Source organism: Toxotes jaculatrix, chromosome 19, assembly GCF_017976425.1.
Source record: "Toxotes jaculatrix isolate fToxJac2 chromosome 19, fToxJac2.pri, whole genome shotgun sequence".
Taxonomy (NCBI): domain Eukaryota; kingdom Metazoa; phylum Chordata; class Actinopteri; family Toxotidae; genus Toxotes; species Toxotes jaculatrix.
This window is the reverse complement of record NC_054412.1, coordinates 15,336,104-15,363,999: the sequence shown is the minus strand read 5'-3', so window position 1 is coordinate 15,363,999 and position 27,896 is coordinate 15,336,104. Positions and strand designations below refer to the sequence as shown.

The window sequence follows — 27,896 nt, the reverse complement described above, 5'->3', positions numbered from 1 at the left end:
AGACAGGGAAATAGTGATCAATAGTAAATCATAGTATTGCACTACCTGGGGGAATTCCAACTGCAGTTGTATGGCATGAATACAGTCAAATGAAAATGTCACAAGATCACATGCACTATTGAACAAGCCACACGAATGGCACGCATAAGTGTTAGCCTGCAAGATTTTCCTTAAATAACACATCAGAATCATACATTTATGACATATAGCCAGTTTATGAAAACATGAGCATCTCACATTTCAAGCAACAATAGTGAAATAAACAGAATTTGAGGAGTGGCATCCACTCTTAGAAAACAGAACCAGTAGACCACCTGTAGAAACTGAAACTAACTGGTCTGACAATCAATTGCCTGTTGCTTTTAGCTGTTCTGTGGGTTTTCCTTCACTTTCACAATAGCTCCATTCAAACACAAGATGAAAACATTTCTTACGTTTTTGCCTCTTTGTCCCTGATTCATCAAAAAGACTCTGCAACTGCCAAACCTGAAGTACTGAACTTTCAATCGTCTTCTGCTTAAGCACATTCAGGAAGGGCACAGCTGAGCAACGGCAGCATGGATGAAACAGTGTTTGAATGAATAAGCAGTGTATACTGCGTTAGCTTAAACCGACTCCGTTAGTGCTGAAGGTATGATGAATGTATGACACAGAGACCAGATTAGCAGCGCTCAACTCAAGTTGTGTGCCAGAGGAAGTGGGGCTTACCAGCACTTCTGAAGCTCACTACCCAAAAACATTGTCACATTGGCACATAGCCCTGATAAAAAAAAAAAAAAGTATTCTTTTGTCATTTTCACTGCTTCGAAGCGCTGTTACATTCATGCTAACTGTGTCCCCACTGCTTCCAGTCTTAATGCTAAGCTAACTGGCTGCTGACTGCAGCTTGTCACACTACTCAGTGATATCTATCTTATCATCTAACTCTCAACAAGGAAGTGAATAAACCACTTGCCCAAAATGCTGAACTATTCCTTTAAGTTTGAAATTGAAATCTGGGCTTTTTCTTCACTTTGTGTTATTGAGCAACACTGTTCAATGTCTATGATTAACACCAAGATTTGGCCAACTGACCAGCTCTGTGAGTGACTCACTTGTTTTGAGACTGTGATTAATGCTGTCCTTGGTTACCATAGAGACACAAGCAGGAAATACAACAGTGGCTAAAACGATAAATGCACAAGACGAATATGTACAGCAGCATATGCACGAGTGTGGTGCCATGATTTCATCCTACGCTGGAATCATGCCCGTGGCCACATGTAGTGCATTAAATGACAGAGAAAATGCCTCAATGGAGGTGAGAAAGTAAAGCAGCAAAGAGAGAAAGTGAAAGCACAGAGGGAGGGGAGGAACAGTTAGTGGGCGAGAGGGAAAGAATGTGAGACAAAGGGTGACACTGGGAAAGGAAAGGGAAAGAATGTGCGGTGGGAAAGAAGAAAATACAAAAGCAATCCTTTTAATGAAAACCACATATCCCTGCAATCCAGAAGAGAAAAAAAAATTCTAATCAGTGTATATTCCTCCGAATTCACTGCATAAGAAAACATGACATCTGTGTCACATGTGAGGGGGGGGAACATCTGAATAGGGACACTTTCAGCTTCAGTGCCCAAAGAGAAGTGAGAAAGACAGTGACGGAGAGACACGGGATGGACAAGAGTTTTACCATGTTGAAATAGGAGCGGATCTTGACCCCTCTGGCCAGGTCCCACACAATGCAGTTCCCATCATGCCCCGCTGAGAAAAGGATTCTCGGATCAAAAGGGTGTGGCTCCAGAACGAACACCTCATCCTCGTGACCCTGTCATTAAACAACATGGATGTCTAGATTTAGACACATTTAAGTTATAAATAAAGAGAGATGGAAAAAAATCAATGGCATTTGTTTCTTAAAGAACTGTCCCTGTGATTTAACATGTTTTAACCAATAACAATTAAACATACTTTGTGTCACTTGTCTGTGAGTGTGTTTAAATGCACTCTGACATCCAACATTTCAGAGTTAGCTTCCAAACCACAAGTGTTTCAACACAAGAAACAACCTAATTCATATTCATTCATCTTTTTAACCAATGTCCACATCTGCTTTTTGTTTTTCTCTTGGGTTTATATGCAAAGTTTTCCTTACAACTGTCAAATGTGCTATGCCCTTGAATGCATCACTGGGTTAAAGAAATCAATTTAAGAATCCATAGTATGTTTTGGAAAAAGAAAATAAATAAAGAAATAATACAGCACTGTATATGAAATTTGTATATTTATATTTATATTCTGGGACTAGTAAGAGGAGGACAAACACACTGACACTGAAAACTAGCGAGCACATTTGTGGTTGCGGGTCAAATAAAGGTTAAGTATCACCCAAACTACTCAAAGTTCAACTTGTAAGATTAATAAAGAACCCTTGAAACGCAATTAACGTTAGATTCTTGGTAGTGTTTATCATTCGTGTTTAATCACTACATACCATGAGGACATGGACGAGGTTCCCGGTGATGGAGTTCCACACCTTCAACGTCAGATTGTTGGCTGCTGTGATCACCGTGCTGTCATGACGATCCCACGCTACCATGGTAACCTTCAGCTTGGTAACCTTGTCTTCCAGTGGAGGAGGGTTGTACTTCCTGAGGGGCAGATGTTGATGTCATGGTAACACCAATTAAGATCGGTTTGGTTTACTTGATACACAGAAATTTAATAAGACACAAATAACCACAGATATATTGTAAAATTTGGTATAACTGCACATATATTAAGGGGATCCTGAGAACTATTGATGAAAAGGGATGTACCTGTTCATTTCCTACTAATAAATAATAATAAATAAATCTATTATCTTCAGTCCTTTTTTTTACACCATTAATGAGGAGCCAGACAATCTGACAACTAGACCTTATCTCTCTACAGCTTAAGATAATTATTCACAATCCCAGCTGTTACATATGTAAACTGTGAAAATCAGCATTTCCAAAACATTTCCACATTTTCTTGTGCAGTTGCCTGACTTTCTGTGCTTGTCCACACTTTCCAGATGGTGCAGCAACATTGTTGAGATCCTGTACCAAAGACAGTCATGTGTGTGAGTCTAGTTATATTCTGAAGATTTAAGTCATAACCAGTACTAACCAGGTTATCTACATTTATACTTATTGTTATGTCATATTTGTTGTGTTCACTCAGGCAATAAAGACTTAAATAGCCTGTCAGTATCATTCATTCACTGTCAGTTATGCCTGCAGTAAATCTATATTCTGCCTGGAAGCAATCAGGTAATCAATCACTCTCACACTTTAAGCCACAGGTGTGAAAGAGTTATTGTTTTTTTTTTCTTTAACTCAATTATTTATGCCCCGTACATTATGAGGCACCTCACACAACTGTGAATAAATAAATACAGATGCACATAATAGAAAGAAAAAAAGTTTGCTGATGCAACAAAAGGATTTAATTTTCTTCTGTTGCTAAATAAATGTTTTTACTTTAAAACAGTGCCGCTCTCTTGTCTGTCCATTTTCAGCCACACATACAATAAGTCTGTTTTGTACATAAAATGATTGATTTTTTGTAAAACTTAGTCTGACATTATAACCTGCAGGATCATCCCAGCCCACAGCTCTGAGCTCTAAGCACAACAGCGCTTGTGGAAAAGCCAGACTTTGACAGCCGTACACACACTCACCCGGGTAATTTGGTCTGCATGTCCAGCAGAATGCTTCTCCAGCCCTGAGGCTGTAGCTGCCAGATTCGTGCTGTGCCATCCCGGCTGCCGCTCACAAACCTACAACACACACACACACAGATTTGTGAACACATAATAATGCAGCAAACAAACTGTAAATATAACGCTTAGCTCTGTTTCAGTTTTCTGCAGTACAATGGTTGCTTTCATCTGCACACATCAGTATACACTAATTGTATGTACTCTCCCCTCCCCTTCCCTGTCTCTTCCACCCCTCCCTGTCTCTCCCACCCCTCCCTGTCTCTTCCACCCCTCCCTTTTGCATAGACAGTCTACCTCCCTCACTGCTGAGATTACAGCAGCCCAGGGGAATTACAGCTGTGCTTGTTTTTCTGCAAACTCCACATAGGCACACATAATTTTACACTCAGCGAGTGCATGATGTGTGCAAGCGTGTGCGCGTGTGTCTATGCGCATGTGAGAGGACTTATATTAGAGCATGCATCAGACAGTAAGTAACAGCCGTGTTTCTGCTGACACTATCAAGTTACATTACAACACCCCCAGGTTCCATAAAAACAAACAGCAAAGCACACACAAAAATTAACTACACCAGCTATACAGCTCACCCAAACACACAAACACACACACACACACAAACACGCAAACTCACCTGTCACTGCAATGTGAAAATTGGATGCTGTCAACTTTGTCCTAGGTGAGAAAAATGCAGGAGAAAAGTTAAAAAAAAAATGCAATGGGTAACAAGCATTTCCTCTGCCAGCACACCATGACATTCTCATTGTGTATTACCAATAAATGTCAGTTTTAAAAATCTTAACTCAAGGTCCACTTACAGGTTTTTTCCAGAGCTTTCACACCATCTAACTGTCTTCCTCAGCAGATGGAGTTTTGTTAACTGCTATGGAGAATGATAACAACAATATCCAAATCCAGCTGCTGAGGAAGACCATGAAATACAGCTGAAAGCTTTGGAAGAAAGCATAAGTGGACCTTGATTTTTTTTTGTATATATATATATTTGTATGTTTTGTTGTTTGTATATCATGTATTTCCCCAAACAACCCACTGACCGATTTATCATTTTTGTATAGAAATGATTTAAAACAAAAACAGATCAGTTACCAGACAAACTAAATCTTAAATTAAACCTGTTGATTAACAAGCAATCAATTGTATTTTTAAGCATCTCACAGATTTGAGAGATTTTCTTTAAAGCACACTTTTTGTTAGGAAAAAAAAATCCTTGTTGACTCACTGTATGGGACTCAAGTTCAGAGATCTTCTCGGGTTGGCCTGAACCAAAGTAGTACACCCTGATGATATGATCTGTGCTTCCTGTGGCGAGGAACATACCACCTGGACACACATACAGGATTAGAATGATACTTGTTGGGCTATTTAGATTTAAATAATATAATACCTAACAGTTAATATACACTTTAAGAATAAAACTGTGGTGACTCTCAAACTTGTCTTGTGTTTTCAATTGCAAACTTTGCAAACTTCAAAATCATTTATCAAATGTCCAAGTTCAATAACATCTCAAAACAGCAATATACTCTCAACAACTGTGAAGCACTTATTCCACATTTGGTGACGAGCGGCAGACCCACTTGAGTGTGGTCGTCAGCTGTGCTAGCTCTTCAGTTAATCTGGGCTAACTGTACAATTTTCTTTTTTAAGTTGTGCTTCCCCTTCAGTGGTGTGGAAGCATGCGTGAGGATCAAAGAGAGCGGTGTTCACCTGCGCTGAAGGAGGAGCAGATCATCTGGACGCCAGGTCTGGAACGCTCTGTGAATTTACTGGGCCTCTGACTGGACATTCACACAAGAGCGGATATATTACTTATGTTACTTGGTATTTTCTGTACATATTAACAGAAGAAGTCATGACATGATGCACTTAGGAATCAAATCCACCATAAACAGGAAGTGTTAGAGTTAATGTAACAACTTACCAAATCTATGTGTAGTTTAGATCAGTACTGGCCTAAATAATATACTGCTTAAGGTAGTAATACTAAATCTGTACTGTCAAAATACCACACAGCACAATGAAAACCCCAAAAACTATGATTTTCACCAGGTAACATATTACACACATATTATGACAAGAGAATCACATTTTCAAAAACATGTGACAAATATGTCATTTCAAAAGGTGTGAACGGCGCTCGTGCAGGTGAGACTTTGTGAACTATGTTTGTGTCTCTCACCCAAACTTGAGCGTGCGTGCATCCCACTGCCAGAAGCAGATGGTTCCATCCCCTCCGGTGGAGGACAGGTAGCGCTTGGATCCACTACAGAGAGGAGAAAACTGCACACACAACCAATTAGAGGTTACAGTTGATCACGGTGGACATAACATTCCTACAGCAACACTACAGCGAAAAAAAACTGAACAGACAATTAAGCTATTTACGCTTAAAAAGCATTCATAACAATTTAGGGAAAGGTGAGAGTTACAGAGAGAGAGAGGAAAGAGAGGCCATCCCAAACACTGTGGGTGATCAGACATTTCACGGTACATATTCACAGGATAAGGCCGGGAATTTCTGTTTTCATCTTATTGTGGACAAGTCCCATAACTACTCCTACCAGAGGTAATCCTATGAGAGAGTATTGCCTGTGTAGCCAAAGCCGAAAATTTCTTTTTACTCTGTGTTATAGATCTCCATTGTTGTCAAAAATCTAAGTTACTCACATGCATTATTTTGTGGCAGGAAATAGTCCCTGACAAATATTATTATTTACTCCTGTTACCATAAACTACAGTTCCCAGCTGTTTCAGGAAATAGCATAGCCTTAAAAAAAAAAAAAAAGAACGCTCATTAGTAAACAAAACCAATGCAGTGTTTTGTTTTGGGTTTTTTTGTGGGGAATTTGATAATAAGAAAAACATCATGTCTTCAGCTGCCCATATGTTGGGGGTTTCTTCTTGACCTCATCTTCTTCTGAACATGAGGTGAACTTTCAGTTGGTCATAATCTAAATATAGTGATGCTTTCCATTCTGTGAAGTCAGTATGAAACTAGCCCACATGCAAAATACCCACAAACACATCAGCTAGGCTCCAACCTTAGTCTATAAGACTTAAGACTGAACTGTCCATCCAACCAGTGTAAATGAAGTTCCTTCAATTTACTGCTGCAGACAGAGATGCACACATTCTATGGACAGACCTGTGATTGGCAAGGATTAAAAATATTGAAAGTAGTTTTCAGATCCTTTTTTTGAGCAAACCAAATACACACAGATAAACATACATGCCAAACCACATGCCCTGACAATCCTCCTACCTGCAGTGAGGTGATAGAAGCTGCATGTCCCTCCAGGACGGCCAACGGGGCGCAGGTCTGTAAGCACCACACTCTGATGGTCTTGTCACAGGAACCAGCGGCGATCATGGTGTTCTCGTAGCTGACGGCCATGTCGGAGATCTCAGCAGCGTGGCCACGCAGCGTGGCCAGGAGACGTCCGTCATCTGTTCCCCAGATCTTCACGAGGCAGTCGTCTGAGCCCTGGGAAAGAAAGACAAAAGCATCAACATGGCTGTCAGACGTGAATGAAGACTTGCGTGTCTACATCGGAGACGCACTTCAAATGAGACGAATAAAACATGTCACGTTCAAAAAGACTTTTAAAATGTATCTGAGCACACTGCAGCCCAAGTTTGCCAGCTGACTGGCAAACTTGGAACACAACAGAGGAGACAACGAGAGTCTTCAGATGCAAAAATAGAGGTGATTAATCTCCAGTGTGACAAAAAGCGACAATGAACATTTGAAGGCACCAGATTGTCAATTCATTTACATGCTGCGACTAATTTGATTATTGCAAAGTAAAAGGAATAACACTGCAACTGTCATGTAAACACCTTCACTATATTATCTTAGGTCAAGGACCAAGAAACACTAAGCATTTCCAATTAACAGGCAGATCGTTACCATGCTGTGAGCATATCTTAGACTGTGTTTGTTTCAGTGCGTCCACTTGTAAGGACCCAAAGTTTAGACGCAAAATCAGAGAGCAGCTCGGCTGTCAGTGGTGGAAAATTTAATGAAATACATTAAGTACATAAATGCCAGAACACGAAGTACATACAATGTTAATTTAACCTATTCTGAATGTTTAAACTTCAGTGTATTTGGCACATCTAATAAATAATTACTGAACAAATGATGTAAATTTGGGTTACTGGGGGAAACAGGTTCTTGTATCCATGTAAATGCTTCCTCAAACTATGACCTTCATTTGGTTCTTCAGAACGACAGACTAACAGTGTGCAGGTAAGCATACCGAATGTCTTCCAGCATATCATTTAGATTTTTTTTTTTTTCACACCACTGTGAGACAGACTGGCCTGCACTGTGAACACACCTCGCTCCGGCTGAAATAAAGCACAACTGCGCTGAGGAAGATGGAGCAATCTCAAACTGTAGAGCAACACTAATGTGTATTGGCTGAGGCTTCAGTAAGACCTCACAAGATGTCTCATTTTGACAAGAGCAGTTGTGGGTTTTGAGCAAAAATGAGTGTTGAATCAAGAACAGCAATACGAGAAAAGGATGGAGAACAAAAAGCAATATATCAAAAAAAACCCACCAAGGACAGTTATTAAATTATAATACATAAAGTTAAGCCTAAAAAAAATGTTTGCACTAAATTCCCAAGTCAGCTACTTAAACGTTCTTTAATCTAGATTGAAAATCCTTTATCGAGACCCTAAATCAAGACATTAAAACAACATACGGGCTCTCGAAGAATTTCTGGCTGTGATCCAGCTTGCCAGGGGTTAAACTGTTTGTGATTCAACACGGTGCCAGAACCATCGGTGCCTTGATTAATATCTCAAAATAATTTCTCAAACCAACAGGTAACCACTATCAAGGTGCTATAACTCAGTGTGATGTGATTGAATGCTTTTATTCCACGAAACAGTCTGGTCTTTGCAGCCAGAAATAGAGGAGACGCTTAAGAATGCAATGTTAAAAGAATTCAGACATGAAGACTGATGGCCAGCTTTCAATCAAAATCAATCACTTCTGACAGACAACCAGACCAGGCTCTAATGATAACATCAGATTAGATTACAGTCAGCTGGTTATAGAACATGTCAAAACATTCGGCCTTTTATATATCCGCAAAATATTTTAAAAGACAGGTCACGCTATCAGTGTCCGCAAAGATTTTAGAGGAAGTGTGAGATGAAAACACCAAGCACCTTTCTTTGAATAAATCATAATCACTCACTCCATCACCAGTAGAACGACTAGAGTCTGACTCGAGCTGTTATTCCTGTGCACTGATCAAAACACCAAAAGGTCCCATATCGATTTAGAAAAAGCCCAAGGACAAATTAAAGCTGTGCCAAGATGGACAAAAAAAACTGATCTGCCTTAACAAGAGCCAGGCTTGAAAGGTGTAAGCTTTGGAAAAAGCCAGAGACTTGACACAAACTTTCCTTGTTGCTATAGATATGAAGTTATATTAGCTACTGTCACAGGGACAAACAATCCATAGCAGTGAGTCTAATCTGGCCATGACAATGAGCTTGCAGCCATTTAAAGCTGTATTATTCAAATCAATGTGGCTGTTTGCCAATCAATTCCTTAACCAAACCTATATGAACGTGTGTATTGATCACACATGATCACAGTGAATGTTTAGGCTAAATAGTTTAATCAGTTATCAATCAATCTGCCTGCCACTGCAGCAAAGCCTGAGCAAAAAGACTGAAGGGATCCAAAAATAAGAAAATATATAAATAAAAGTGATCTTGTGATGAAAGGAGACAGCGAGAGAGAGAGAGAGAGAGAGAGAGAGAGAGAGAGAGAGAGAGGAAAAAAACGAGCTGAGAGAAAAAAGGGAGAAGGAGAAAGTGAGGGAGACTAAGAATGAATTTTAATTCTGGCACTTAGCCAGCGCCTCAGAGGAAACATTTTCTCCAGTTATGATGAGAAATAGCAAGAAGAAGGGGGGGAGGAGAGGAGAGAGGGAGGGAGAGAAGGGAACAAAGGAGGGGCAGTGCAGGATAAGGGAAGGGGGAGAGGAGAAAGAAAGAGAGAGACAGAGAGATAACAGGAAAAGAGGGACAGAGAGTCAATCGAACCCACACACACACACACACACACCTCCCCTCCACCCCCCACCCTCTCAGCAGACAGCCATTTTTAGAGATTTAAGAAGTGAAAGCTGAAAATGGTGTGTAGCAGCAGGCAGTGTTTGACTCAAGGATCCAAAACAGAAGGATGGCAACATTAAATCAACATTATCTCATTGTTCACTCAATATTTAACACATTGCCTGCGCTGTATCTCCAACAAAACCACACGGAAAAGGAACCTAACACGGCATAATACACACAAAAGGCATCCAGAGGGTAAAGGTCAGCTTCCTCTTTTTGAGAACATGGGAATCCCTCTTTGAAACATGATCATTACCATAAAGTTGTATGAATGTTTTCTCCTGCAGGCTGAATTGGGCTATAGCTGTGAGTCACTGAGTAAAAGCATCCCACCCCAGAAGAGTAAACAGTAATTACCTCCTACCAGAACTGTTACAACAGGGAATACAGATGCTTGGTCATCTTGGTAAGCAAAAGGCAGCTTGTAACAATCAGGCACATACACAACATACAAGAGGTGACTCTAAACAAACACAAAGCCAACACTGTCGCACAACTCTGTCAGCGAAGTCACTCTGAACAGGCTCCTTCAGCAGCAGTACACACACACACACACACACACACGCCTTACCGTGAAGATGCGTCGCCCCGTCCTGTCGAAGGTGACGCAGTACACGGACGACAGGTGTCCCAGGATCCTCTTGTGCATCTTCATGTGCTGGTACACAGCAGTGGGCACCAGCTGCCGGAGCCGGTATGAACCGTTCAGCCGACGGCCATAACTTGTCTCCACTGGGTGTCAAAAAAAAAGGTACACATCAGTACGGACAACATGATACGCTTAGAAGACAATATCCAGTTAATAAAAACTCACTTATTTAACGGAAGAAAATGAAAATAGGCAACAGCTCTGTTTATTCCCCGCACAAAAAAACACACTGTGATTTTGAAGGAAATCAATAGTAACACTACTGTAAAATGCTACAGGCTGAGGAGACCTTGGCAAGCAAAGATACAACATAGTATGTAAGATCTGACTCATAAACTGGAGATCAAAAGAACAAACAAATAATAATAATGGCTGAATGTTTTTTTTTCCTTCTGTAAAATTTAAAGTTTTCCTTCCATACCAATATTAGGTGGGCTCCCGTAAATAATTGGCGGCTCTGGTGGTCGTCCACAGTGAAGTGCAGCCAGTGCTGAGCCCTTCCACACAACATGTTTGCAACCTGGAGAAAGAAAAACACACAACAGAAAAGCATTAACATATTAAACACACACGTTACATGTATTCTAAAATGATTTGGCCTATGTGAACTTTTCTGTGGGAAGCTAAACTTATCTTCACCTCAGCACATGAAATAATGTCTGTGCATGAGATCTGACATAACAACAGCCCGAGATGGTATATTTGCATGCGTGCACATTAAAGTGGCCCATGTGCTCAGGGGCTGTATATCCACTCACTCTTGGCAGTGCGGAGGAGATTCTGCCTGCCGGCCCCCAGCAGGCTGGTGAGTCCAGGCACGCTGGCAGGGACCTCCCTCTCCAGCAGCGGACAAACTCTGGAGCAGACCTGCAGCAGGTGGTCTGGACTGATGTGCCGGTAGAGCTTCACCTGAGCACAAACACACACATATCTCAGTTTGTCATCCAAGTGATAACTGACAAAAAAACAAAAAAAAAACATCGGTGGTAAGAGGAGCACTGTGGTAAAAAGGGAAACTTCAAGCTTTTGCCAAATGCTGATACACCAGGACATGAAACATGAAACACCTACTCCTTTAGTTGCTCAGCTTGCAGTGACCCTGTCAAAAGTGGCAAGGGATAGAAAAACTACCTCTAAGAATTAACATGGCACCACATTACTACACCAAACCTGAAAATCTAAATACCTATTTTAGAATTTACAAGTAACTGCAGCCTGTAAACAAACAGATTTTTTTCTGGCTTAAGTGTTTTTAATTCTAAAACACATAAACAATTTATTTAAAAAAATTCCCCAATAGAAGCAATAAAAAAAAAGAAAAAACAAGGTCACTGGACCAAATGCCTCCTGGCTTGCTGAGTGCTTCAGAATTTCAACAGGAAAGTGTCCTTATAATAACTAAATTATTACTGCCTGACCATTTCTTACAGGCTCAACACAAATAAATGCAGTAAGTATATTTTGGAAAAAATTAAAATGATTGCATCCCTTTTAACTGAATGAAAATAATAACATGGCATCTGCCACAAAATGAACTCTGAAATTCAGTTGCACTGTTTGTCTTTTAAATAGATATGGGTACAGTTTACACCAGTGCAGTACGGCAGCAGAGGAGGGGGGCGTGGCGTGCAACATAAGCATGAAGCAGAATGAAAGCCACACTGTTATAAACACAGCGTGTCTCTGATTCCACTGACACATGGGGACACTCCTGCATGGCCTACTTCTGACGAAACACACACACACGCGCCTGAATGACTGGAGCAGCAGCTATACGGCACAGGATGACAGAGATAAACATGCAGTGGTGCATCAGGATGCAGGATTATTTTAAATGTCTTCATTTAAATCGGACATGTGGTAATCAGCTTTGTTTCACATCTGATTTAAATATCCTAACTGGGCCTGAAATTAAACAATTACTCCTCACACACACAGACACACACGCATTTTCGTTCTTTTATCTGAGCAGTGACACTAACACTTATTCTCTCCCTGAAACACACACACACACACACACACACACACAATTAATGACCCCTTAATTGCTTTCAACATCCTTGCTGGTTCAGAGACGTGATCAGTGTTTCTAAGCGCATATCAGCGCACAAGCCTCTCTCAGGTACACACAGACACACACACCGCCGGAGTGATATGTAATAACAATTTGCTCCATTTTACTTGCTTCTGAAGGGTAATGGATAACACTCCCCCAGCCACAACAGCACCACCAGAAAGCACATGGTCCTACACACAACTGCAGGGCACGTTCTCTATAACCATCACCTCACATTCCAATATGCTGTTTAAAACTTATAAATTTCTATCACCAAACATTGCTATTGTTTAAACGTGGATTTATAATGTTAAAAAGCATTACCATGTTGAAATTTCATAAATATCATGAAAAATTCATAAATATCAAAAATATAAAATGAATAAACTAATGTAAACATATTTATGGTGACAGGTTTTCCATTTCATTCAAAAAGAGGCCTATATTATATTGTGTACTGTGTTCCTGATCAGTTTTATATGCAAAAATGAAAATAATCTTACATCTAATTAATCCGCCTTAATTAATTAGCCACAATTAAAACTGTTAATTATTACAATATCACTGAAGTCAGCGTTGATTCCTCGTAGCTGCCCAACCCCCTTCTGTGCCTGCCCAGACATCAAAATACACTGCTGACAAACAACCGTGATCCAACCTCTAAGCACTCTGTTTCTCGCTCTCTCTATATTTTTTTTTTTTAAACATTTGTTCTAATAATTAAAAACCCTCCGCAGTATTTTTTTTTAATAGAGGAAATTATGCACAATAGACAGGAGGCAGGCTGAACGGCTGGGGATGGGAGGAGGAGGAGGAGGAACGGAGAGCCGAGTGAGCCAAGCAGGAAGAGAGAGAGAAAAACACACACACGCATACACACACACACACACACACGGCCAGGCAGAGGGACGCTGTCAATAATTTCTTAAACGTATAGATTTACTTTCCGTTCACGCCACACTTCATGCGATCTCGTCTTCAGTGTTCATCTGTCTGCCTTTGAGGACATACGAGGGGAAAGCCATAAAAATGTAGGTCTCCGTAGATTAAACAGACCATAGGCTGTTATTTTCTTTTAATAGTGTTAAAAATAAAAACTTATAAAAGAGCACAAAAAGGGGGTCGCACGCTTTCTGCAAACCGGCTCGGAAATAAAAATGAAAGCGATGATTAATTCTCCCCACGCCCCCATGCGTAAACGGCGGTTTTCAGACGAGCCCCGTTTGTTTACATGACAATTAGCGCGTCAATTAATAGCGCGATTAGAAGATATCAGCCCAACGTTACCTCGCATCTTCACACGAACTGATCTCCCTCTTCTCTTCCATCCGAGCTTGGACCTCAATCCTCCCCCCTCAACTGCTCTCCAAAAACAAAAATAAAATGACTCCACAACAAGCGGCCGGCTGCCTCCCCTCAAATAGGAGCTGTAACTCCAGCTTTACTGAATATACTGTTTATATTCTCCTCAAAAAGTCCTGTTTTCTAACTCTTGCCCCCTGTGTGTTTTCAACCCATGCACACAAATTATGGTTCTTGCAGGACAAGAGCGCCTCCATCTCTCTCTGGCTTGTGGCGCAGGGAGTCCCTCCTCCGGATCCTGGCGCTCCTACACCACAACACTCATGACGTATCAACATTTCACACACAATTTTCCAACAACTATTAAAACCTTTAGGATGTGCATGGCACCAAACTCGCACACCACGGTGCACATGTGGCTGGGACCCGACCCCTCGGTGCCCCAAATCGGCCCCAACTTGCAGCCAGCTCGCCCTGCAAAGTGCTTTTCAGTTTTTTCTTTACCACCTGATTTAAAAATTGCGGGAAATTCAATTTTTATTTTGCTCTCTAAAAACTTTTTCCTCAGTTATAGAGCTCCCTTACCAAATTTTCGTACGTCCCGGGGTGTTCCTGCCCCGTCCAGTCCAGTCTTTTGGGCAGCAGCTGAGGTGGAAAAATAGTGTCGAGTGTGATCATCCAGTTCATAAATGTGTCGAGTGATGTTTTAAAACAGTAAATGATAAATCAGAGTAAAAGCAACATCACAAAGTACAGTGCAGAGAGAAGCATCTCTCTCGTACTGCTGACTGCTTACCTCCTTCTCCTCCACCTCCCTTATCAGGGTCTGAAAATAGGATAAAAATACAAAATTACACCCCATGACAATTTCGGACATATTATAAATTATCCCAAAATGCAAAAACACCAACCTCGGCTGCTTTTTGACACGGTCCAGCTTCTAGAAATCGGGCTATTAGGAAGTACAGTTCTGGTATGGTTGGAGGGGGAGAGGAGGACGGGAGCTGCGTTAGAAGAGGGCACCGAGGAAATTGGGGGGATATTAAAACAACCATGACATATTTTCCGATCTCCTTTACTCACCAGAAGTCAACTGCGCGATGTGTGTACTGTCTGAAGCCATTTTGGTGTTGTTTGCCAGGGCAGCGCCAGAGCCTGTGTGGTGGGTCTAGGTGGCTGCCCTGTAGCTGTCACTGTTTATCCACCAGGAAGAGGCTGCCTCCATTCAGCTCCGCTCACACAAAGTCCCGGCTGCGTCGAGTATTCATCCGCGAAGCGGCAATTAGTGCGAGCGGTGCGGTTTATCCCTCAAACCGCCGTCTTCCCCTCGCAGAGAACCAACCGCCACGACATTCCCGGGTTAACTAGCCCTCGGGGTGAATTTTTATGGCGGTCGTCCGGTTGTGGAGGCAGGTTTGTTCAAATCCCCCTCCCCCTCAAAGGAAAAAGCGCAAGCCCTCTGCGGAAGAATAAAAGCGATGTGGTTCACGCACGCCACTGTTGAGGGGAGGTAGAAATGGCAGCCTGCTAAAGGAGCGGACACATTGCTGCAGAATGGCTATTACTCCGTAGCTAGATGACATTTATCATGTTTTAATAATTACAATCTTATACTTACATACATTTAGTTTAGTTGCGGATTGATACAACTTAAATTCTGTTGCATTTCCTGTATTTTTTTAGATGCGGATGTAAAACATGGCTCCCCGTGTTTGAGGGGGATTTATAGCCGATCTAACCGTTTCAGCTAGGTTTTTTTTATGAAATAATACAGCCAGCTGCGATAATTCTGTGTGCTCTCGTTGGCCTCGCATGTTATTACTTTCGTTATTGTGTAACATGATGTCTAGTTAACACACCCACTCTCTCTGGGAGCCGTTTGGTGGGGAAGTCGTCCATTTCTCTTCCAAATACTGCCAGGCTGTAAAATGGGGGAAGGGTTGGAGAAGAAGGGGAATGCAGCTTAATGAATGAAACCTCGTGAGTTACAGGAATTTAATGGCAATGAGACATTTATGCAAGATGGACCATCAAGGCAGATTATTCAGGAAATAGTTACATGACAGCATACTTTCACTGTGGTTCACCAGACAGCTGTGATTCTTTAAAAAAAAGGATCAACACTAAGGTGTTTTTTTAACAATTATATCAATAATAATCATATTGTTATTTATATGAGGGAGGTATAATATGAGCTTATTAAACATCAGTTTTATTAAAGCAGTTAACCAATGTAAAACAGGCCTCTAGTCTCCTCTTACTGACCTCGTGAACTGTTTGTCTTATTTGAAGACATCAATGAAAGCATATGTTATTACTCTAATTACTTCTCAGCACAATTTCTTTACATTGTGCTGGAACAGTTTTCAGATTATGACCTGCAGAACAATCCACCTCCTAGGTCAGGCTAATGCTGTGGTTTGTTACAGCAACTTAGGGAACCCACAACCTCAAGTTCAATGTGGGAGATTATTACACACTGATGAGGAACCAGAGAATGTATTTCAAACACCACTGAAAAGGTATACATTCTTTTTTTGTCCCCCATTTTTTCCCCCAGTTATTTCTTCTCATCTCAGTAAAAGACATGTGGATGTGAGCAGGTGCTTACATGGTGTAATATGGTGTAATCAATCCCAATAATGAATTATTCCTAGCATGTTATCTCTGTATATAACATATATTGTACCAAATGATTTTTTCAACCAACAGTGTAATCACAGACATCGGTATAGAAACCACTCTCCTATTTACATAATGCATGTCTGACTTAAATCCCTGGCAGAGACATCAGGGAACAAGCCAGTCGAAGGCTGACAAGATGCTGATGATGTTAAAAAAAAATAAATCCTCAACAGATGACTGACCAATTCTCAGCCCCTGTCATTCATTAACATTTATTTTGAATGAAAATAAAGAAAATATTAGTTGGCTTTAATACAGCTTTATTGTAGCTCTTCACATTACATTTGTTTTTTCCTGTGAAATGAAGACACACATAAGACATTTGTTAACCCACTCTCACCGTTCCTCTCATTTAGACAGGCTTCTTTAATTCAGGTTGTGTAAGTGCTAATAATATATGGATAATCAAATTAATATTGAATATATGTCTTATGCACACGTAGCCATGTCGTGTCCGAGCCGGTATTTGTTTCGCAAAGGTGACGGACAGTTTGGAGTCTATGTATTTTCTCCCAAAATCCTGTTCAGTGCTGTGAGTGACCATACTTTTTGTTGTGATCATTTACATATGCTCTGATTTGCCCAAGATGAATTAATTTTGGTTGTGTCAACCACTAATACTGATACAATATCAGAGAGGCAGAAAAGGATGTGATCATCGCATGGGTGTTATTTTTCAATGTCAAAAGTATTCTGGAAGATAGGTGGGTGTACTCTTTTCTCTGGGAGGAAGCAGAAGGCACACACTGCCTTTTCTCACATCCACTTATGTACTCTGACCCTCCACTGGTAGAGTTTGATACTTAGGTCAGGTTGGCAGTTCTGAATGCGCTCATGTAATGTAAGTCTGAATTTGTCGCTCCCTCCCATGGACTTGGGTTGGGATGTACTCACAAATACAGTTAACCCGACAAGCATTTATCATTACAAAAATGTAACAATGCAAAAAATAATGTGATGCTTAACTGATGACTGTTATTTTTATTTTTGCATGCTGCCCCCTATTGATATTGGAAACTCATAGTGAAAGTTCAACACCTATAGAGCAACCCTGCAGTTGTTATGGAGTTAGTACCACTTTCAGATTTGTGGGACACTTGAGGGATGGTCTTTTAAACCTCAAGACCATCCTGAAATCTATAATACATATTTCACAGGCTTTATGGATTAAAAAAAAAAAAAAAACATTGTGGTGTGGAATAGGCCCAGGTTTAGATATTTTTTTTCTTTCGTTTTACCTTTCATCCAGACCTGTCTAGTTGTTATTGTGCTGACTGATGTGGCCACAAGGAGGCAATCTCACTCTGTGCCACTTAGCTAAGCAGGAGGCTATAGAAGAGTCAAAGGTTATGAGCACCAAGAAGAAATGATCAGTTACACATTTTCTCTTCCATATACAAATCTAATATTAACCACAAAAAACTCCACTGCCATGCTTTGAGCTTACCTTACCCAACATATAATCCACCAGGAGATACCGAACCATCTCTCAGTTTATGATGGACACAAAGGTAACTTCTATAACAGCAGAATCTTCTGTGAATTTGAAACCCTTCAAGCTCAATTGCTATTGAATAAATAAATCCACACCCTTTACCAAACTGCATCCTGTAGCTTTTACCACATCTAGTATATCTTCTTTATCCTTTATAAGGATTAAAAAATGCCACAAGAGCTGAAAAATGTGAATTCAGGAGGCTGATATCTTTGTTTACCTGCTGTGCTGTTAAGTTATAGTTTGCATCAACCTTGCTTGCACTGCCCTTGTAGCTCTTCCAAGAATGTTGATGTATTTGTCACCATTATTCACTGTCATCATCGTCTTGTAGCCACACAAGTCTGCATGCCTGCACAAAGATCTTAATCATCGTTGTACCTGTGGAGCTTTACTTTAGTTTTCAGTGATATATGGGTTAAAAGGTGAGATCATCCTAGCAGAGGATTTTTCACTTAGAAACACCTTTCAAATGAATATTTACTGTATATTCTGTTCTTTCCTACTGCTGTTACATCATGTTAAGCGAGACATGCTTTTGACTGAGGCTCCTGATAATACATTTTAATTGGCCTCTCCAGCATTAGTGGTTTTCAGACATCATCACTCCACACCTCCACATGTTAAAAGGGGGAACTTGTCATTGGTCTGTGACCGTGAGTGACAGCCAGTCCCGCAATGAAGAGGCGGTATGGTCCCACCACTCTGGCAAATGCTGACCTTTCACTTCCTGACACAGCAGTTGTATTTAACACAGCCACGTGCCCCTGGTGACCTCACACACACAAAGATATACACAGACGCACAGCGGTGGCTTTGTGTCTGTTTAAAAACTAACTCCGAACACATTGAAAAGGAGCTCTCGAACTCAAGCAGAACACATGCTACATGCATACACGTGCACAGAGCTTTGCACAGGTCACCTGAGTTTTCTAAACTACAAAAACCAGCATGGGAGAAGGTATATGATCACACTATACTGGTGGTTAGAACAATAACACCCCACTGCTGTCTAACTAGAGAAAATATACATGTAATGCACAACATACATAACTCTACACACACAGATTTATTCACCAATAAGAGACACAGAAAAACAAAACAAAAAAACCCACGTGACATCAACTTTTTCTTTTATTTCAAAATATTTTCCCAACAGGATGAAACTCAGAGAAGCCCAGAGGGTCCAAAGCCAATAGAGCCGTCTAGAACAGAAGCACCACTCATTATTGCTATGTCACTCTGCTGCAGGACAAGGCGTTTTGGAGGGGGGAGGAGGAGGGGTGTGGGGGGGGGGTGGGGGGGCACAAAGTCAAACACAAAGACCCACAAACACATTCACTCCAGCACACACATACAAAAGGAGCTATCTGAAACACCGTGGTGGTAATTCTAAAAAGTAGGATTTTAAAAAAGCTGCAGATGTTCTCCATGGCGACTATGGACATGGTTACTCGTAGCTCTGCATCCACACCGCTGACACATATCCACAAATCCTCAACTTTGCTGTCAGGGGGGAGGGGAACTGAAGCATCTCTTAATTAGTCAGAGTGCCTGATAATAATGATCTTTTGTTGAGAAGAATAACTACAAATATAGGCAGAGCTGGTTTAAAGATCATAACAGTCGTGTTTACGACCCCCCTTCAGGCAAAATGAAGAACATCTGCAGCCGTCTGATAAAACCACTTCATTCTGTCTTTCTGCTTCTGAGAGGCATACTGTATATAGCGATACAGAATGGAGGAGGGAGGAGAATTGAGCAAAAACATACTGTAGGTGGAGGAGCTGAAAGGAGTGTGAACATATGGGGATGGGGCTGCTGGTTGTCCATCTCTACTATCACAAGTCTAAAAAAAATTCAGCATGGTACAAAAATTGTCAGTAAAAAAAGATGCTTTGCTGCCATGGAGTCAGAGGGGACGAGTCCTTGGACACGTCCGTGTCTTTACGCCTTCTCCTCAGTCGCCTCCTCCGCTGCTTCAGTTACCTGGAGGAGGAAAGAGGGGAAAGTAAGGTAGTTAGACACAGGTTAAGTCTCAAGGTGTTACTCCTTATTCTCACCACAGGTAGATTCCACTGAGATTAGCCTCAAAAAGCAAACACACAACCTTCACATGGCTTGGTTTGGTCTGCCAAGGCTCAGCTGGAAAGTCCTCAGTGGGCGTAGACCAGATTCACTCTGCATGTAAATCAGCCTTTAACCAGCTGGAGGATGAAAGCTGACCTCTCACAATAACCTGGACGAATGTGCCACTTACTTGGCTGCACTTGGTTTTAGCTCGATGGGTCTGTTGCTGGAAGCTTCTTTACTGAGTTATCTCAACAACTTTGCATCAGCCTGTGCTCCAGATTTGAAGTGCTTTGGGGTTTTACTTCAGGGCAAAGTCATCAAATAACTTGGTAAGCCTGCTTCTTGGAACAAGCCAGAAGTTTTCAAAATAGAAAAACACAGCAACTGCTCTGTAAGTATTTAAATTTCACTTTAAAGCTTCTCTGATTGCGTTCAAGAAAAGAAACAGATCAGTTGAGTTTCTGAAAAACGCTTAAAGGAATAAATTGGCGTTCTGGGAGTGCAGTTATCCGCTGTCTTGCTGAGAGTTACATGAAAAGATCAACTCTTCTGTCTGTATGATAAATATGAAGTTAGAGCCAGCAGCCTGTTAGCTTAACATAACAACTGAAGAAAGGGTGAAAGAGCTAGCCTGGCTCAGCCCAAAGTTAACGAAATCCACCTTTACGTTAAGCCATAAAGGTGGATTTTCAGATATCCACCTCTGAAAGTTGATAAGGTGTCCCAGTTACAGACTGTGATCTATGAACCACGGTCTCTGGGACTACTTCTTTGGCAGAAAGTAGTTCCATTTATAACAGTCCACGGTGAGGCCTGCGGATTATCAGCAGTGCCTGCAACCTTGTTTCTGGAACAACAAGCTGCCATTGAGTTTTTCAAATGTCATTTTTCCTCCATCTCAAAACCTAATCAAATAAAAACCCAAAGCTGCATGACTGGACATCACTGGAAAATATGTTTGTGATTAGGCTGAATTTACTCTTAAATTTGAGACTGACACCAGCCTCAAGTTTCTGGCTCAAATGCTCCTCAGTGAATTCCTCAGTGATTTTTCATACTAAACTCATGAGTTCGCAAGATTGGCTTGTTTTAGAGATACACACTTGCACATCACATAAGTGCGCCCTCTTGCTTCACTAAATTGCTCTAAAAAGCTACTCGCTAAAAACCATAACTCGTCTGGTATCAGCAGGAATCAACATTATCTCAACAAGGGGCTCAAAATCCAGCTGTGTGTGTGTGTGTGTGTGTTTGCAATCTCACTGGAGTGAACATCGCCTATTTGTTTCCTCTGCCCGGCCACTGGTGGAGCCAGCTGTCTATGAGCACAGTGAACCAATCACCTTCCACGTCACAACTCTGCGAGCAGCATCGAACCTTCCTGCTCGTGTGTAAAAAGTTGTCCTTGGCCCACTTCACTGCACACGACAAGGAAAACGCCAGACATCCTCCTTTCTTCTCTTCTTCACTCTCTCTCACTGTGCTCTCTTTCATTCTCTCTGACTTGCCAATACACACAGCACTGCAAAGCACACTGGGTAAATGTTTGCTCGATAATTGTACAATTTCAGTGTAAGTTATATTGTATGTTAGTGTCCAAAACACACCAAAGAGGGATTAGAAACGCTCGACCATACCCTTAACTCTGACTGTCTCACTCTGTCCTCTCACTGACATCAAGGAGGGAGCCGTGCTTCTGATGGAAGACACACTGACAGATGGACGAGACACATAGATCTGTGTGTGTGTGTGTGAGTGTGTGTGTGTGTGTGTGTGTTTGTATGTGTCAGTGTACGTGTGTGAGTGGAAAAAGATGTGATTATTAGTGATAAGAAACAGATGTGGTTATGCAGTGGGTTATGGAGGGAGTGTAGGTGTGGTTCATGCATATGTGCATTCATGTGTGTACACAAATTGACAAAATAAGGGGACAAAGATAGTTATTTTCTTGTCTTTCTCTGACTGAATGTACATTTTCCTTTTTGAGATGTTTTTCTTTTTTTTTTTTCCTCATTCTCCCTCCACGTACCTCATTGGTCTTGGTCTCTCCGTTCTGGGCGGGGCCGTCTTCCTTCTTTCCCTTAGCGCCGCCTTTCTTTGCCTTCGCCCCCTTATCATCTGCCACTTTCTGCATGGAAAAAAATGAAAATACACTGCATATAAAGGGGTGTACAGTTTCCAAATGATCCTTTTGATGTATGAGGCTTCTTATTAGGACTTTTACTCATTTTTTTTCTGCCTCCTGCTGCAAAATAACAGTGCTACCTCTCATGATCGAAAGGGAAGACAAAATGTTGACTGTGCTTCAACAGTTCTTCAATAAAAATAAATCGAATCATATGATATAAATAAAAGTTTAAAGTAGAGGTCGGTGTTGCTTATTATAGTTTTATAACATTTTATCAACACTGTAATATTCAAAATAAATACCTGTGAATTCCTAAATTGTTTGGAGGGAAAATAACGAGCCCTGGATACTGTAGGTGTAGCTGTGAGGTACATTTGCATGGCATGTGTGTGGAGTTCTGTGTGTGTTTTCCACATCCAGCAGCCTTGGTCATACACATGAACTACCACTGAGAGGCAACTATCTGCCTCAGACTGTTGCAAATTTATGGAGATATAAATAAATTATTGTAGGGATAGTTGGATGTGCATGTCTGTGTGTGTGTGTTTTACCTTCACGATAGCCTTCTTGGGCTTGACCTCAGGCTTGGGTGGAGCAGGTTTCTGCAAATTACACAAAACCCAGTTAGGACTGACCGAGCTGACATTATTAATGAGCGCACAGTATTTGGAGGAATATTAGTTTATCTTTAGTTCCCCCTCCTCTCGAAACTTACAGAGCCATTTCAGAACTGTTAATATAATAATAATATTTCTTTAGCCACTAGAGCTGCTTAGAAAATTCATTAAGATGAACACAGAGGACACAGAGAATTGGAAAGTCTGCCCTGGATCCCACTGTAAATGTTAATAATGATGAAGTATTTGCACTGTGTTTCCCAAGCAATGAGATCTGACAATATTCCTGTGCTAAGTAGTTTTAAATATCTGCCTCTTCTAAAAGCGAACTGACCTCAGACCACTGTGCAATGATTATATCAGATGCGACTTTAAATTCTGGCCAGTCAGTGTGAGCAAGTCTGCTGCAGAGCTTTTTCCAGGCTGCTGAGTGCGGACCACGTTACCCCGAAGCCACGAGCTACAGTAACACTGCTGTGACAAAATTAAATCATGTGACTCCTTCTCAGAATATCTCTGTTTTTCTTTAGAAATCACTGACGCTCTGCACACGAGAGGATGAACGAAAGACATAAACTCCTCTAACACTGGGACAAGTGGTGCTTCATATTTACAGTTACATGTAGGAAATGACCTACATCTTATCAGAATTTGCACAAGAAAGACTTGTACTTTGTGTCATGTTGTCCAGATAGTAGCATTTAAATAACATATCAGTGCTGGTTTACTGCTAAAAAAAAAAAAAAAAAAAAAAAAAAAAAGTCAAAAAATGTATTAAATGAGGCATACAGAGGAAATATGAAATCAAATCAGTGCTTCTCTGAAAAAAGTCACATCAAAAAGCTTAAAGACATAGTTTGACCTTTTGGGTAAATATGCTTATTCTCTTTCTTCTTGTTGCCACTTTCATGTCTGTCTGTTAAAAATAAAGCTAGAGAGAAGAGACAGTTAGCTTAGCATAACAACTGGAAACAAGGGGAAACAGTCTGCTTTTACTCTGTGGCATGTTTTTTTGACCCCAATCTTTGTGCTAAGCTAAGCTAAGCTAAGTGGCTGAAGTGTGGCAGAGTAGAGCATCAGCATACTTCAAGAATGTCAAACTATTCCTTTAAAGAGCACATGCAAATATACAAACACATGCAAAGACTCAATACGGATGAGTTCAACATACAAAGTGGAACACAAAAAAACAAGAGGTCTGTGTGGTAGAGCTGCGTGATCACATTAAAAATGACTGAATGATACATTTGCTACATGACATAATCAAAATGGCTGCTCTCCATAATCATTAGTTTTACCAGTATAAATCTATTTGGATGCGAACTGAACCATTTTTTGAATATTACTTTGCAATATGCACACTTTTTAATCATGCAGCTCTACACATCAACAAGGTGTTGCAACAGACCACACTGAGGATGGACAAAGACAACAGGAAAAAAAAGACATGCATACCAAGCCGGACGCAAGGGGGAGCAAGTTTATGGAATTTGTAAATCGCACTGATCAAATCCATAAACTGGGTGAGGACTTTACTCTGAGCTTTGGTAATATGACACTTATTATCCAACAAGGCTGAGGAGGGTGGAGGGGGAGACAGGGAGAGGAAGGAGAGGACAGTGACAGAGGTGAAGACAGGGAGGGGAGAGCGAAACTCACCGCCGACAATCTCTCTGACCTTCTGGTGGGCTACCGGAACAAGGGATGATCAATGAGAGTGAGAGAGAGAGAGATAGAGAGACAGTGACAGAGAGAGACAGAGAGAGAGATATCAGTTGTACCTTTACGACCTGATCTTGAGCTGATCTGCTTGGTGACTTCTACAAGTGTCCTAATCATTAACCTGTCATGTGTCTATTGTCTCACTCAGTCACACATACACACACGCACACACACACTCTCTCTCAGTACAAAAAAAAAAAAAAAAAAAAAAACACGACACAGCAAACACACACCTGCACGCGTACACACCACGCACAAACACACCCGAAACATTTACCTCTTGTTTTGTGACTTTGGAGGCCTCCTTGCCCTCAGGACCCTCTGGAGACTGTAGTTAATAAAGCAACAAATAGAGAGACTGTTACCACAGCAAGTGTGTGCAGGTGTGCACGCACACACACACAAGACAGCCCCCCAACCCACCCCACACATAGAGCATACCTCTATAGCTAAGAATTGGTGATTCGCAGTTTTTTGTTCTTGTTTTCATCAACCATTAAAAATAATTTTTAATTCTTAGATTATGAAAATTGCATTTGGCTCATTAGGGTTTATTCTGTCCAGATGTGCATATGTAGCTTATCATTTCTGTGAAGTAATAGTGAGCCAGGATGAGTAACAGCGGGCTCTTAACTGCTGGTCCAAAAAAAAAAAAAAAGTACAAAGTATTTATTTGATAATGAAAATGATAATGTTGATCACAGGCCTTTGCACAGTGTTTGTTTTGTGTATCACAAAAGTTAGCTGCAAACTCCTGTGTATATAATAACTACAATATATAACTGCACATCATTAATAGCAAACCACAAGTTTTTCTTCTAGTAGCATCCCAACCCTGATTCACTAATACACTGCCAGGTAACCTCTAAGAATATTTAATTAACATAGTAAGGATTTGAATACAATCATGTACAATTTAAAGAGTTCTCAGAATATTACAGGGCTTAAATTTCAATATTTAAAAATTAATTTTAAATTTCCTGAATTAAATCACAATATTTATCTAAGTTGCATCTAAATTTCATATGAGCCAATTGCAATTTCACATTACCTGATGATGATGATGCTGGAAGCATCATATTAATGGAGGCATCTTGCTTACACGAATTGAGCCCCCCCCCCCCTCCCCCCCCACACACACACACACTCCCCACCAAAAAAAAAATAAGAATGTAATATAAACATGGATTCATTTGGCCGCTGTTATTGACTAATAACACAGAGTGAGAACTGTCAGGCTTCATTTAGATGATCACGTCATGCACATGGTATATTCAGGCTGCAGGCAGGTGAGGACAGTGCACAGGAGAGTCCACCCCCGCCATGAAAAAAACAATGTTGGCTTAGCCTGCAGGTTGGCAATCGCATCATTTGCATGTGGGCGACCTCCGCCCCTAGAGGCCCCCCATTCTCTGTCCTCAAAGGCGAATCTGCGCAGACAATGGCAGTTTTTAGATGGTAGAAAAGCCAGTTTCCATGTATGCACTGATACAATGCACTGGAGCTCGTCGTGCAATGCTGTTTAGACAGTGTCACGGCCTCTTTTTAACACGGCGGCAATTGTCTCTGATCCCCTCTTTCTTTATTCCTTTCTCTTCATCTGGATATGGGTTTGTTCAATCGGCTTGGCGCCTACCATTCATCACTACTGGAGGACTAAAATGAGACAGGGAGGTAGTGATCCTCCCCTCCCGTTAGATTACACATTTATTCAGAATCTATAAGTCTCATATATGCGCGAAACGCTCCCAGAAGAATTATCATCACGCACGTCTCCTACGGGATTTACGCATCCATCCATCCGGCGGGTCCGTCTGACTTTCACCAGTGCGCACAGTGGACAGGGAAGTGACAAATAAAACGACCACAAGAACGGCCATTGAGATGAACACAGAGACATTTACGGTGTAAAAGGATGAAAGGTTGCTGATGAAATATCTCCCACACAGGCAACGACGTGTTAAATACACCTGAAAGGCTGCGGACGAAAAGACGCTTCCTCAAACTTTGGCATCATCTCACCTGCCTCGACGTCGCCACAAAATCGCGCACCGCTATTTTCCCTCAAATGCAAGAGCAGAAAAACTACAGTGAAGTGAGCTGGATGGCACAAACGACACTCACCTTTCTCTTCGGCATTTTACGCGTGAATTATTCTCCACCGAGAGCGGAAAAAATTAAGGTCAAACCCGAAGGTCCAAGAGAGGTGAATCTGAACTACCTCGAAATACAGGATCAATATCTAAGCACCTTCGATAATGTGTTGATTATATGCACTCCCCAAAACTCTATACCTCCCACAGCCATTGGGTAGAGGGGTCAAAATCCTCGCCTGTGCTGACTCCCGATTGGCTCATACCGTCTCTATGTAAATAAGAGGGTGGCGGATATTGGTGGAGATTTATCGGAGGCTCCCCGTGATTGGCTCCGCGCTCTTTGTGCGCAGATCCCACCAGACTGTGATGGCTGAGAGGGAAAGCGGAGACAGGCCAATGAAAGCGGGGCAGACTCTCGGTGGATCTGGGTAATGTAGGATGAGAGAGAGTGAATGTTGTAAATAAAACACAAAGGACCAGAAAAATGGGCACAATGGCACAATGTCGGCCATAGACGAGCTCCAGAAAAGCATTGTGTCTTGTAGAGTTTCCCTGTGTTATAAAGAACTAGAGTAATCATACACCACGGTTTTCCACAGCAAATACCTTATCACAGCAAAGGAACCAGCCTCTGCAGGAACATGGTACTAAGTAAAGCAACACAATGGATGCAATTCACTTTTCACTAATACAAAATAAGACTTGTCAATGCCTGCTGGACACTTTATGGGTAATTTAATTCGTGATTCTTCTGTTTTGTTTTTGTTTGTTTTGTGTTTTGTTTTGTTTTGTTTTGAGAGTAAAATATCAGTGTCAAACAGGTGTATTTGTTATTTACCATCGGGGGGATATTATTGCTATTTACCTATGACACCATTTCTCTTTTTACTCTTTTATGATATTGACAAAATATATTTGATTCAGATAGGTCACATCATGTGAAACGCTTGGAAAGCACTGACACGGATACTGTTCCTGTAGAATCTTTGTTTTTCTTTTTGTTTTTGTTTTTTTTCAAACCAGGATCTGTCTGTGTCCCAATGCTCACACGCTTAAGTTTTCCCCTAAGGTCACAACCCAGCTGACCTTCTAATTAGGCCTAGTGTCCCCTTTTCACAGCCAAAGTGTCCCTGTGTTCAGCCAAAAGGGAAGCAAGTTCCTCTCTGGTAAGCCTGGGCGCC

The 27,896-nt window shown here is 41.2% G+C and overlaps 2 protein-coding genes across 3 annotated transcripts in view; both read right to left on the bottom strand.

Annotated features, from left to right (window-relative positions):
- The window catches only part of LOC121199413 (pleckstrin homology domain interacting protein), a 30,529-nt gene extending 15,427 nt beyond the window's left edge, over positions 1-15,102 (bottom strand). The window contains exons 1-15 of the mRNA XM_041064063.1: positions 14,983-15,102; positions 14,811-14,869; positions 14,696-14,725; positions 14,485-14,544; positions 11,300-11,450; positions 10,963-11,061; positions 10,464-10,624; positions 7,005-7,226; positions 5,922-6,022; positions 5,450-5,520; positions 4,962-5,062; positions 4,356-4,396; positions 3,683-3,781; positions 2,471-2,627; positions 1,670-1,804 (exon numbers count right to left, since the gene is read on the bottom strand). Of these exons, the coding sequence (XP_040919997.1) occupies positions 1,670-1,804; positions 2,471-2,627; positions 3,683-3,781; positions 4,356-4,396; positions 4,962-5,062; positions 5,450-5,520; positions 5,922-6,022; positions 7,005-7,226; positions 10,464-10,624; positions 10,963-11,061; positions 11,300-11,450; positions 14,485-14,544; positions 14,696-14,725; positions 14,811-14,869; positions 14,983-15,022 (1,527 nt within the window). The 5' untranslated portion in view covers positions 15,023-15,102. The remainder of the gene's footprint in view (positions 1-1,669; positions 1,805-2,470; positions 2,628-3,682; positions 3,782-4,355; positions 4,397-4,961; positions 5,063-5,449; positions 5,521-5,921; positions 6,023-7,004; positions 7,227-10,463; positions 10,625-10,962; positions 11,062-11,299; positions 11,451-14,484; positions 14,545-14,695; positions 14,726-14,810; positions 14,870-14,982) is intronic.
- A 4,094-nt stretch (positions 15,103-19,196) lies between these two features.
- On the bottom strand, positions 19,197-26,902 carry hmgn3 (high mobility group nucleosomal binding domain 3). Of its 2 annotated transcripts, XM_041063774.1 has the most exons (6): positions 26,744-26,902; positions 24,897-24,947; positions 24,557-24,586; positions 22,832-22,882; positions 22,182-22,280; positions 19,197-20,068 (listed from the first exon to the last, which is right to left on the bottom strand). In XM_041063774.1, exons 1-6 carry the CDS (start codon positions 26,756-26,758, stop codon positions 20,027-20,029), a joined length of 288 nt encoding a protein of 95 aa, XP_040919708.1. In that variant the 5' UTR covers positions 26,759-26,902; the 3' UTR covers positions 19,197-20,026. The 2 variants fall into 2 exon arrangements, with proteins under 2 accessions (XP_040919708.1, XP_040919709.1); XM_041063775.1 differs by lacking the exon at positions 24,557-24,586.
- Between the last annotated feature and the right edge of the window lie 994 nt (positions 26,903-27,896).